Source organism: Hydra viridissima, unplaced genomic scaffold, assembly GCF_058129835.1.
Source record: "Hydra viridissima isolate aposymbiotic clone 2 unplaced genomic scaffold, HvirCarnegie_v1 scaffold_10, whole genome shotgun sequence".
NCBI lineage: Eukaryota > Metazoa > Cnidaria > Hydrozoa > Anthoathecata > Hydridae > Hydra > Hydra viridissima.
In genome coordinates, this window is record NW_028324309.1 from 12530824 (window position 1) to 12544121 (window position 13298).

General features: G+C 32.7%; 1 protein-coding gene across 1 annotated transcript; it reads left to right on the plus strand.

Moving 5' to 3' along the window:
• The first annotated feature begins 9887 nt into the window (after window positions 1-9887).
• LOC145188528 (zinc finger MYM-type protein 1-like) lies at window positions 9888-10421 on the plus strand. Its single transcript, XM_080065005.2, has one exon. The coding sequence runs from the start codon at window positions 9888-9890 to the stop codon at window positions 10419-10421; it is 534 nt and encodes a 177-aa protein (XP_079921131.2).
• Window positions 10422-13298: the final 2877 nt, after the last annotated feature.

The following is a 13298-nucleotide window of genomic DNA, read 5'->3' on the forward strand; positions in this document are numbered from 1 at the left end:
CTTAGGTTATCGAGCGATTAAGGAGGTTATTATAACTTTATTTACATTTTTAACCACTAGAGAGTAATTAGCCGTTTACGTTGCAACAATTATTTCATATGCGTGCGTTAGAGGCCTAAGGGAATTGCTAGACGATAATTCGTCTAACTTTTTTTTCCCGTGAACTTTGGGAAGTCAGACGAGAAAACTTTGGTTTTTGCGCTAATGCAATTTATCATCTACCAGAACAAATATGTTCCTGGGGCTTTTCTTTGATCTTATTGAAATATCGTAAAGTTTCGGGGGGTTAACTAAAGGTTGTGCCAAAATGTAGTTAATGAAATTATCAGTGCTATTCAGAAGCAATATGACAAACAAAAAGGATAATTTAGAGCTTTTAAAATAATTTGTGATTTATTTTTTATCAAATCTTTGAAGGATTACCAAAAAGAAGCTTTTATAGCTCTCAGCAATGGCATAGGTTGTTTTGTTTGCCAACCAACAGGCTGTGAAAAACATTAATTTGAAAGTACAAAATACAGGTTTATAAAATATATTCGACGTTTATTTAAATTTGGCAAAATGGTTGATAATTGGTTGAAAATAGTTGATTTTTAATAATTGATTTTTAAAAAGTTTATTACCCCCGTTCTTAAACCTGAGAGTTTTCTCATCTGACTTCCCAAAGTTCACGGGGGAAAAAAGTCAGACGAATTATCGTCTAGGGAATTGCATATTATAACTTTTAAATATCGCGATTTAGGAAAGCGCACGAACTTTTCCGTAAATTCTAAATCTAAAGTTACGTTATGCAAATTTAAAATTAAAAAGTTTTTAAACTAATGTTGTTATCGACTTCGACTAAATCGACTAAAAGTCGACTAGTCGAAAGTCAAAATTAGTCGACTTTGAAAAATCTAAGAGTCGATCTAATCGACTTTTCTACTAATCAACTAAAAGTCAATTTAGTCGAATAATAGTACTTATACATCTTTTTATTTGATTGAACATTATAAATCTTTTTAATTTTATTTTGTTTGCAAAAGCAAATAACTGTTGAATAGAATGTAGAATGTATTTTTAGAGGAATAAAATATTAACCCCCCTTCCTTTCATATTAAATTAAAAATTCAAATATAGTATCTCCCTCCATCCCAACAATCTCCTAATCCGGCACTAAGTTTTTTGTTTACTCTCTTGAAGTTCTATTAAGGGTTCGGGGATTTCAGCAACTTCCAAAAAAATTACTTTTAGTTACCGGTACCGGTATCTGCGGTAACTTGAGAACAACTAAAAGTAACTCAAGAGAAACTTATAATATACTGAAAGTAGCTTCATAACGTCTTCCGGTAATTATGTATAGTAACTATAATTAAATTCCGCGTTAGCAATGCGTAATGTTAACAGTAAGTAACTTGGCGAATCTTAGTTCTAACATAGTATCTAAAAATAATATACAAATATCTTGGTCTGAAAAGAGGCTGGGAAAGATTCATTGGGTGTGTGTTAGTACAAATAATATTATTTTTATCTTACGCTATTTTTGTATACGTTTTCTCTATTTTTACTATATTAAAATATTTTTTCATTTCTTTAGCATTTTTATAAATAATAAATAATCAAAATTACAAATTTCTTTTTTCGATATTCCACTTAATTTAAATCCAAAATATTGTTAGTTAGCTTCCGTATTTCTAGCTTTACGACTGATCATTTAATGAGGGCTCGCTAAAAAAGGTTTTTTTCGCATACTTTTTGAGATCTACTTTTTTATGGTCTGAAGACTTTTCTTGACGGCCCTGCATTATTAAACAACTTTATAACATATGACAATAATTATCATACTTAAAAAACTTTATAGTTATGTGTTGCTTTTTTTTTTTTTTTTTTTTGCAGTCTTTGCATGTGATTATTAAAAATATTTGCATACAATGCCGATCCGATATACAGTGCCGATCCGTTCCGTTCTTTAACTAGGGCTCTAAGGATAATTAAACTGTGAGACCCTCCATATCTAAGTAGTATACTTTAAAACTTATATTTACTTTTATTTTACTATTTTAGAATTATATATTTATCAAGAAATCAAAGGGACTTTTTCACAATATTAAATCATTGGGACCTAGCAAAATTTATCCTGCGTGGCGTTTATATTGTTTTGTTTCATTAATATCTAAGTTATATAATTTTAAAATATATAAAACAAACATAAATTACTTTATTTCTTTTATCAATTCCCCCCCCCCCCCCCCCCCACCACCACCACCACCACCACCACCCTTTCACAACTCGACTAAATCGACTTTTAGTCGACTTAGTCGATTTCAAAAAAGTGCTAGTCGTTCAAATTATAATTTCAAAAATTTTAATATAAGTTCAAAAGTCGACTTTGTTCGACTTTTGAAAATATATTAGTCGATTTAGTCGACAGTCGAATTCTTTACAATGATATACTATATATACTAGATGTCTAACTTGCGGGATTTTATTGGACGAAAAGTGAAGCCGCTTTTTATGTTTACAAATTGAATCCGCCATTTGTAATAAGGGCAAAAGCTATGTCCGACGTGCGAAATAAAAGTTAAAAATACATGTTTTTGCCCGAATTAATAATGGCTTCCACGGCTTCACTTTTCGGATCGAAGTTAGACATCTAGTATATATAATATAACATCGATTCTTTAATAGTCGTAACAACACTAGTTTAAACTATAGTTTAACCACATTTTAGTTTTGAATTTAATTTTGAACTAGAAGTTCAAATTTTTCTTATTCAATAATTAATAAGTAAAAATTTCAATAATAAAAATTTATAAAATTCTATGTTCAAAATTTACAATTTAAATTGTTAACAAAAAAACTTAAATAGCTTTTGCTGTAGGTAGGTTTTATTCACTTTGAGAGGGCTAATAATTAATATGAAACATTTCACCTTGTAGATGTAAGGGGTCATTCGCAAATTATGTCACGCAAAAAACTTTTCAGATCCCCCTCCTCCCTTTTCCACAAAACGTCACAAAATATCAACTCCCTATCTTATCCTGAGGGTTCTAACCCCTGTAATATTTCGAAGCAAGTTTGACAATTTCGAAAGTGAAAAAATGTTTCGGTAATATTTTCAGAATTTCGAAATCGCAAAAATATTTCGAAGCAAATTTGACAATTTCGAAATGAAAAAATCGTTTCGGTAATATTTTCAGAATTTCGAAATCGCAAAAATATTTCGAAGCAAATTTGACAATTTCGAAAGTGAAAAAATGTTTCGGTAATATTTTCAGAATTTCGAAATCGCAAAAATATTTCGAAGCAAGTTTGACAATTTCGAAATGAAAAAATCGTTTCGGTAATATTTTCAGAATTTCGAAATCGCAAAAATATTTCGAAGCAAGTTTGACAATTTCGAAATGAAAAAATCATTTCGATGCAAAATTAATTAGTTTGAAATTATTTCGAACTTACCGAAACAAAAATAGAGTTTCGAAAACTTTTTTTTTTATCGAAATTTCAACTTTTGCTTCCGTGAACAACCTTACTTTTTATGATAAATGAAATAATTGTAAAATATGAAAAACGAAAACATGAAATATGTATATATATATATATATATATATATATATATATATATATATATATATATATATATATATATATATATATTGCCGTTTGACAATAATTACAATAACTAAGTAAATAAATAAAAATTTACATGACAGGAGGAATAAGAAGACTATAGTTTTCTAATCTCTAAGCCCCGTAACAATATAAAATTGATATGTAAAATAAAATCTTGAAGAAATAGTTCTGATTTCTTTATCACTGTTAGAATTTCTGAAGAGTTGAACAAAAACGTTCGGAGAGTTATTTGAGTCTCTGATTCGGACCTTTAATTTTGAAACTTTAACCTTTCATTCTGAACTTTATCTACAATGTTTTCTTTTAGGTAAATCAGAACTCCTCCAACTTGTTTATTATTTTGAAACGATAACGATATGAAACGATAACAATATCAAACGATATGAGTTTGTCTATAAAACGATAACTTATCGTTTAAAACGATACTGACTGGAAAAGTATCGGTTGAAACGATAATATCGGCTTTTTTTTTTATCGGTTTATCGGAATACATAAAAATAACGAGAATACCGATATTTATCGGTATAATAACGATATTGTTTACAATATTCAAGTTTTTTTTTTTTGAAATGCCAAATTTTCTTTCAAATATATTATAAAGTCGAGTCAAGGTGCCTATCTTTACCGGTTTTACAAGTTAATCCTTCCCAATTGTATATATTATTTAGATGTCTAACTTCACAAAATTCCGTAAGAAAAAGCGAAGCAATTTTTAAAAGTTTTAAATGCCGGTAGCCATTTTATTTAAAGTGACAATACTTCATTTTTGTTTTGCTTTGATTATCATTGCGCTATTTTAGTCTGGCAAAACAAACCTGGCTGGCAAAAAATTTGCTTCACTGCGGAAGCGCAAGTTAGACATCTAGTTAATAGACATCATTGATCCTTCCAGACCAATTAAATAGAATGTCAGCTGAAAACTTTGTTGATGAACTAAAGTCAAAAATGTCGGGATTATTGTCTTCAAGATGCAATTAGCGTGTTAATGTATGTAAGGTAATAATGTGTGTCGGTGTTAATGTATGTAGGTGTTAACGCATATAATGTCTTAATGTAAATACATTACATTAAGACATTATATGCGTTAACACCTACATACATGTGTAGAAATGGCGCGCTTGCAAAACTGTATAAAAAGGAATTGTAGTTTGTAAATTGTATGATTCGCAATCAGATGGGAAAAATAATATCAAGTTCAAAAAGAAAACAGTGACTCTTTAGCGTTTCAGGGAAGTCTAAATAATTCCCCACAAAAAAAACATTGAAATTTAATCAATTTTGAAGGTAAGATAAATTTTGTTTTATTTTTTTTCTTATAATATAGTACTTTGTACGAAATGTCTATTTTTATTTTGTTATTAAACTTTTTAAGTGAAATATAGTTAAACTTAGATAACAAAAATTATTATTGCTACAGGTTGTTCAAAGTAGTAAAAGAAAAGATAAATTTTTGAAATCTTATTTTAACAACTTGATATTGTTGTAAAATTTGAAATATCAGTTATTTAAAATGTCCGATTGAAATTTTATTGTTAAAAGCTTTCTCATTTTTTGGGAAAAGGCTAGTTTTTGAGAGGGAGTCAAAACGACAGTTGGACAGCATTATTGTCCAGATTAATTTTTTTTTTTTGTGAAGTAAAAGATTCTTTTTCTTATTTAGTTTAGAAGTTTGATCTTTTAAGTCAGTTGCTAGCATCATGCCGCGTCCAAGAACGGAAATCTGGAACTACTTTGAAGAAGAGGTGACTCAAAGTGCAGCTGGTGAAAGAGTCGTCCATGCAAAGTGCAAGCTCTATCCGGCAGTTGTCAAGGTTGCAGATCATCATTAGATCAAGAATGCATCCAGTTGAATTTGCCCAGATTGAACAAGACAAGTCAGAGAAGAAGAGGAAGGCTGATATTGCTTTTAATGAGTTTGAACAGGTATTATATGACAGTTATGAAAAAAAAAGTTTTAAATTGAGTATTTCTATATTTAGAATGTTCAAAGTTTAAATACTACAATGTATTGCAGGCTTTAGCCGCTTTACAGAGTGTACATTGTAATGTAAAAATTTTACAACTTTTTTTTAATTTTACAGATATATGGCGAGGATGAGTCCTATGAAAAGGATCATGGAGACAAGGTTTAAGAGGGAAACAAGTTTAAAGAATTTGTATGAGTTTTAAATCAAACTTAAAATTCCAAACTCCTTAATCTTAATTGCAATGAAAATGACGCCGTAAGTCCCATGACGCCATTATTACATTATTGTTGTTACTTAGTAAGTTAGTACCTCCCTTTTTAATTTTAAAATTGTTAGTTTCTAGACCTGTCCGCGCCAATTTATTTTTTTAGTTTTTTTAAATAACTATAAACTAGTATAAACAACAGTTCTTTTATTTGTTTTTTCTTCTTTTAGGTTGCCATTAGTTTACAAAAACGTGAAATCAGCAGTAGATCAAGTTCTGGAGAAAGAGTTGCCAAAAAGTCCTGGATTCGCCATTTTTGTTGTTGTACAAATTTTTTATACAGTTTAACATATTAGTGATATTACCCGTTACATGTAATATTTTTTATACCTTTACTTATAATTTTATAATACAATATTATAACTAAAAGTATTAAATTGTTATATGTAAGTTTTAATTTGCAAATTATTTATACTTATTAATTTTTTTTTTATTTTTAGAAATGTCACAGAGATTCCCGGAAATGCCGGACACAGCTATGTTGTTTGTGTTCATGACTCAGCTTCCAACCTGAAAGTAGCCATCCCTAAATGCAAGTTTGTTGACAAGTCTCTGCTCTGTGCTGATCATCTTATAAACTTGGTTGTGGAAGGAGCAATTAAAGAAGCCAAGTCAGTTGAAGGTTTGGATCTGGAGTCAGCCATTAAAAAAGCCACAGAACTGTCATCTCTATACCACAAGTCCTCTTTTTCAGAACAGAGAATCAAGAAGGAGATTCAAAACATGTTGGATGACAACGACACAGTTGACAAGGAGGAATTAAAGTATGTGTTATTAAATTATCTCACCTGTCAAAACCCGCTGGAACTCCACATTAATGATGATTGACAGTATTGTAAGGATGAGAAGACCTTTGAGCTCAATCAGTGATAATCCAGGTTCTGACCCTAACAAATTTGCACCCGCTATTCCCAGTGAGGATGAGTTTGACTTCTTTGACAAAACTTTGCCAATTTTAAGGAAAATCTCGGACATTTCGGAAAGCTTCTCCGCTGACAAGAAAGTCTCCATTCTCAGAGTTATCTCTCATCTGTATGGATTGAAATACCGACTTCTGCTAGCTATGTCTCCTACTGCTGAGATGTTTTACCGAAAACTAGTTAAAGCCATTGATTTCCGGTTTCCAGAATCTGGAGCAACCAATTTGCACTATTCAGTTGCCAACTTACTGAATCCACTGTACAACGGCCAAGCTTTGAAAAAGATTGGTGGATTTGATGATGCCTATGACGCTCTTATTACAAAATCTCAGAACCATCAAGAATGGATTCAAGCAACACAAGAGATGGAAGTTAGGCAGCTAGAAGAGGCAAGATTTAAAGGTTCCCAACCTGATGACGACCCTTTCTTTAATTTGGCTAGTGACGTCCTAGTTAGAGCTACCTCCGCCCCAGCTGATCAGTCTTCCATTACTATTGAATGGGAAATGTACCTCAAGGTACCTGCAGTCACTGGATTGGATGTCTTGGACTTCTGGAGGATCAACAAACACAAGTTTCCATTGTTGGCAGAATCTGCAAGAAAATGGTTTTGTGTGCCTGCATCTAGTGCTTTGTCAGAGATAGCTTTTAGTGCTGGAGTTGCTATTGTCTCCTACAAACGAACCAAGTTGCAACCAGAACAAGTTGAGAAACTCCTGTACATCCAGCAAAACTATGGCAAAGTTAAGATCAAGAAACGGTTGCTCACTTCTGCTGAAGAACAATGAAAGCCGATGAAGCTGCTGCCGTTGAAGAACCTGCCTCTCCGTCTCCTGCTGCCTCTCGTGCCAATACTCCAAATGTGGTTGATCTGCCAGTTAAAGGCAATGGTTAGTTTGGAACTTTAGACAGAAGCAAAAATTCAGAAATGTATAATGAATTTATATTTCCTTAAGTTAAATAAATTATGAAATAAAACAATGTATTGTTTCATATCGTTTCATATTGGTATTTATCGGTTACTCTCGTTTGAAAAAGTGAAGCAAAACTGTTCTCCAAATTGACCGCTAGGTTGAAACTCTCCCCACTCCTGATTTTTTTACATTTAATCAACCATATGCATTAGTAAACACAATATATGTTGACAGAAAAAAGCCAAAAGTTATGCGTTTTAATTTTGAAAATATACATATTTAGCACTTAGGGTACACATATATATATATATTTAGCACTTAAATGGGTTATTTTGATTACCATAACGGATGACTATTACAACTAGTTATAATAGTCAGCCATTATGGTAATCAAAATAACCCATTTACATTTATTTATTTCATTTACAAAAAAAACCATTATATAAATACATTGTATCACAAATGATATTAGCGTTAATCAAAAAGCAAAACGACCTCTTGACTTGACTTGAAGATTTATAATATATTTGAACTAAAATTTGGCATTTAAAAAAAAAAAAAATTATTATCTTGCAATGAGCTGAAAGATGTTTCTGGAACTGACTTGTTTGAAGAGATGAAATATTTGCAAAATCATTATAAGGGAAACTACTCTCCTAGAAATATTTTAGACTTTATTTGTTCAAACAATTTGAATGCAGCTTTGGGAAACTTATTTGTCTCTCTCAGAATACTTTTAACTCTACCTGTATCTGTTGCAACAGTAGAGAGAAGCTTTTCCAAGATGAAGTTAATCAAAACGTATATTCGCTCAACAATGACACAGGATAGAATGGATGGTCTGGCAATGTTATCAATAGAACAAGCAATTGCAAAAGAATTGGACTTAGAAGATATGATTAAATCATTTGCTATTGTAAAAGCAAGAAAGGTTAAATTGTAAATAAATATTGAAAGTTCACCACGAATGTCCATAATACGATTTATTTATACGAGGGGGGGGGGGGGGAGGGAGGGGAGATGGCGGGTGGCGGCGCCTCTTGAAAAATGGTCACATATTTCAAGAGGCGCCATATCCCTTGAGCCGGCCCTGGTGATATCTCTAGATAAAATACTACTATTTTGGATTGATTTTCGCACTTAGTGACTTTTTTTGTAATATGTTGTTAATATTTGGGCATCATAGTGTATAAAAGTCAATTTTCTATAAAACTGTATTTAACGAGTTTTACTCGTCAACAGACGATATATATTGTTTAAAGAATGTATGATAAATGTAAGCGAGTTTGACTCCGAGAATTCAGCCTTTAATTTACAACGATTTTAAAATCTACAAATTATAATTTTAAAATACTTGAGTAGAGAAACTACTCCTAATCATCACAATATTATTTTTCGAATTCAGAAATGCCAAAAACACAAACTAAGTGGGGCTCAGCGCCGAAAAACATAGAAAAATGATGAGAAAGAGGCATTAATGTCCAAAGAATTAATGAGCAAGTTTCTATATTCAAAGAAAGCGAAAACAGATGATGCAGAAAGTGAATCAGAAGATGACAGCAGAGATGAAGACATTTATCAATTGTTTGCTGAAAATGAAGAAGACTCAATGGACCAAGGAGGTTAAGATACCCGCGATCCGGATCCTAACAATGACAGTGATGGTAAAAATGAAGAAATGGTTGAAGATCTTCCTATTCCTGCTGTATCGTCATTTCTTGATGTTGGCTTTTTAAAATTTGACCAAATAACACAGCGGCTTATTATGTCACAAAGTCTTAGAACTGAGATCATAGCTCGCGGATCTGATTTATTTCAAAACAAGAATGGACCTTTTGTTGCTAACTCAGGAGGACGTTCAATGAACTCGACGTGGTTCAAACGACAACTTGCTAATGGTGATGAAGTGGGTCGTTCGTGGTTGTTACATTCACTTATGTTTACTATTTCCAACTTCCAGCTCAAATTTACAATCTTCTTTTGAATCAGCTGATGGATTCACTAACTGGAGACACACAGAACAATTAAAAGATCACGAGAACAGTCCCTGTCACCGCAAATCATTTACTATATGGAAAGAAGCTGAAAGAAGAAGAATTTATGGAAAGTGAATGGATTCAGAACTCGAAGCCCAAATTGTATCCGAAAAGCAACACTGGCGAAATATAAAAGAATTCTTTCTTGTATTAAAGTTCTTGCTTCTCAGAACATGACTTTACGTGGTCATAGAGAAAAACTTAGTACTGCTGGTGAAGGAGCCAATATTGGAAACTTTCTTGGCCTTTTAAAACTCCTTGCTAAGTATGACCTTCTCACTGCAAACCATCTACAGCATGCTAAAGAAAATCCTTGGTCCGTCTCTTATCTGTCTCCTGACATTCAAAATGAATTCATCAACCTACTTGCCTGCACTGTTAGAGATAAGCTCCTCACCAGTATCAAAAGAAGTAAGTATTTTGGTATCTTACTTGATTCAACTCCTGATCTGAGACATCGAGAGCAGTTATCCGAAGTAATAAAATTTGTGGACATTTATTTTGTTACCAAGAATGTTATTATCAGAAAGTCATTTCTTGGGTACATTGAAATCCATGCCAAAGATGCAGCAACTCTCGAAACTATTATTACTGAGAAACTTGAATCGGACAACCTACCACCGGCAGATTGTAGATCCCAATGTTACGACAACGCTGCTGTGATGACAGGACATATCTTTGGGCTTAAACAACGAATATGTGACTGAAATCCTTGAGCATTGTTTGTTAACTGTGATAACCATAGTTTGAACTTGGTTGGAGTTAATGCTGCTAAAATAGATCCTATTGTCATAACATTTTTTGGAACAGTTGAAAGCATTTATCTGTTTTTTTCTCGTTCGATTCTGCGATGGGAACAATTGAAAAATGCTGTTAAGATCACTGTTAAATGGGAAGCAGAAACCAGATGGAGTGCAAAAGCAGAAGCTGTTAAAGCAATTTATGAAGGAGTCACTGAATTTATGAAGGAGTCACTGAATTTATGAAGGAATTTCACTGAATTTATGAAGGAATTTCACTGAATTGGTTGAACTTCTTGAAAGTCTTTCAGATGACATTAGACAGACGATGGATACAAGAAATGAAGCTGGAACTTTACTTCAAAATATTCTGCAATTTAATTTAATTGTTTTACTTCATTTCTGGAACAACATTCTTGGAAAAGTAGACCGCGTTCAAAAACGACTACAAAATTCTACAATGAACTTTAAAGATGCAGCATCCGATATGGAAATGTTGGAAAATTATCTCAAAGAGTTTCGTGATAATTTGCGCAAAAATGCAGTTGAGTATAGCAAGGGCAGATGTATGGAATGGGGAATTGAAGTTGAGAGGAGAGTCAGGCGAGGGCGAATAATGCCAGGTGAAAGGGCTGGAGATAGTGGCCTCTTTACTGAAGATGAAGTTAGCAGAGTTTTGAAAATGATATTGGATTGTTTCCAACAAAAACTAACAACTCGCCTTAGACGATTAAATGATCTCAATAAAAAATTTTGATTCTTGCTTGATGTGAGAATGTTGCTAAAAAGGGATTGTGATGAAAATCAAGAAAGTTTGCAGCAACATTGTTTGGATCTGGGAAACTTTTACAGTACAGATATCAGTGGAAGAGAATTATTTACTGAAATTGCAGACTGTCATATGCTGCTTAAATCTCGTGGGGGCCCAATACCAACAACTCCGCTGGATTTACTTTCATTTATTTTGTCATACGGAGATGACGTTTTTCCAAACTTATGCATTGCATTACAAATCTTGCTCACAATTGCAGTTTCAAAAGCCAGTTGCGAATGTTTCTTCAGCAAGTTGAAGCTTATTCTTTCATATCTACGAGCTTCAATGGGGCAACAACGTCTTGTTGATTTGGCAATCCTTAGTGTCGAAAGAGAAACTCTAGAATCAACAAACTTTGACGACATAATAGATAAATTTGCTGCAGCTAAAGCTAGAAAGATCAAATTATAATTAATAACTATTCATTGATCATTGGATCTGATTGACCATCTGTCACTTTCAATGACTAATTCACAGGAACCATAATGGATACATAATTGGGAACATGAGTTAAATTGAGTTTCCATTATGATTAGCATTTGCATTTTTTTAATAAAATTGTCATATACTTGGAATCATTAAGTGTTTTTTTAGCTCGCATGTCTAGTTCATGGGGCGCCAATTTTCAGCATTTCCCTGGGCGCCAGAAACCATAGCTACGCCACTGCAAAAAGAAGTGCGTCAACTCTACAAATACGCATGAAAACTGGTTGCTTGCGCAAGCCATTATACCCATTCTGAAACCATTAAAGCAGGTAACAACTATGTCATCTGGTCAGAAATATCCTTCGTTGTCATTAGTTTATCCACTGTTATCTATTGTTCTAAAAAATGTTCGAGCAGCAAAACCAGACGAATGCACTGCTGCCAATAATTGCAGAAATGTCATTGCTACTGAAATAACAAAGCGATATTTTCCGGAAGGATTCAGTGTACTACTTGGACTAAGAGCATCTGTATTAGATCCACGTTATAAGTTTTTAAAATTTTTTGAAGACCCTATTTGAAAAGAAACATACTCTGCCATTAGAGCTGTAATTGAAGCTATTGTTATGTCAGTATTGGAAGAAAATATAGAAGTAGTAGCAGAAGAACCGATGCCAAAGCGACCACGGGATCATTTAGAACCGGACTTACCTAAGGAGAATGTTTTTGATGAACTAGCATTTCTTTGCACAGGCAACGAAGGGTCTGGACATATGGATGAATTTGCGTCTTACCATTCGGAAATGCCATTGACTGTCAACGGAAATATCCTAGAGTTTTAACGAGATAACACCAAACGTTACCCAAACCTTTCTATTTTGGCTCGCAAGTACATGTGTATACCTGCGACTTCGGTGCCAGCAGAATGCGCTTTTTCAACTGCTGGACATGTGGTCAATCAACGGCGTGCATCATTGGCACCCGAAACAGTATACATTTTAGTTTTTCTTAACCATTATTGGGAGTTGTGTAACCTGGACACTTAATGTAAAATAAAGTTTAGATTTAAGTGAAATTTTAAGTGAATGACATCATTGATTGAGACGTTTTTATTGTTTTTTATTTTTTATAAGTACAACTTTTACAAAAAATATTGTTTTTTTAACGGATACCCGGGTACCCACCCGTTCGTTCAACGGGTACCCGCGCAAGCATTTTTGAGATTTTTGACAGCCTTAATGCTCAGACCAATTTTTTCAGAAAAAAATTATCCGGGTGGCTGTTTTTTTTACAGAATTTTAGTCTGGGGTTAGTTTCATTGACGAACCAATATTTTTGTGACAAACCTGGACTTTTTAAAATTGATCCTGGTTTAAAATAAAGTAATTGTGTCATTAAAAATAAGCAGAAATAATAATATAAAATATACCACTTAATTTTCAATGAACAAGGGGCAGTTTGCGTTTACTTTTTGAATTGCTTTTCATTAAAGTACTTTTATTGTTGGTAAATTGTTTGAGATTTTGTCTAATTTAATTAGTTTAAAATTAATCAAAATTATTTGTGTGACGAAAATTTTTTGTGAGGCTTAATAAAAATATATC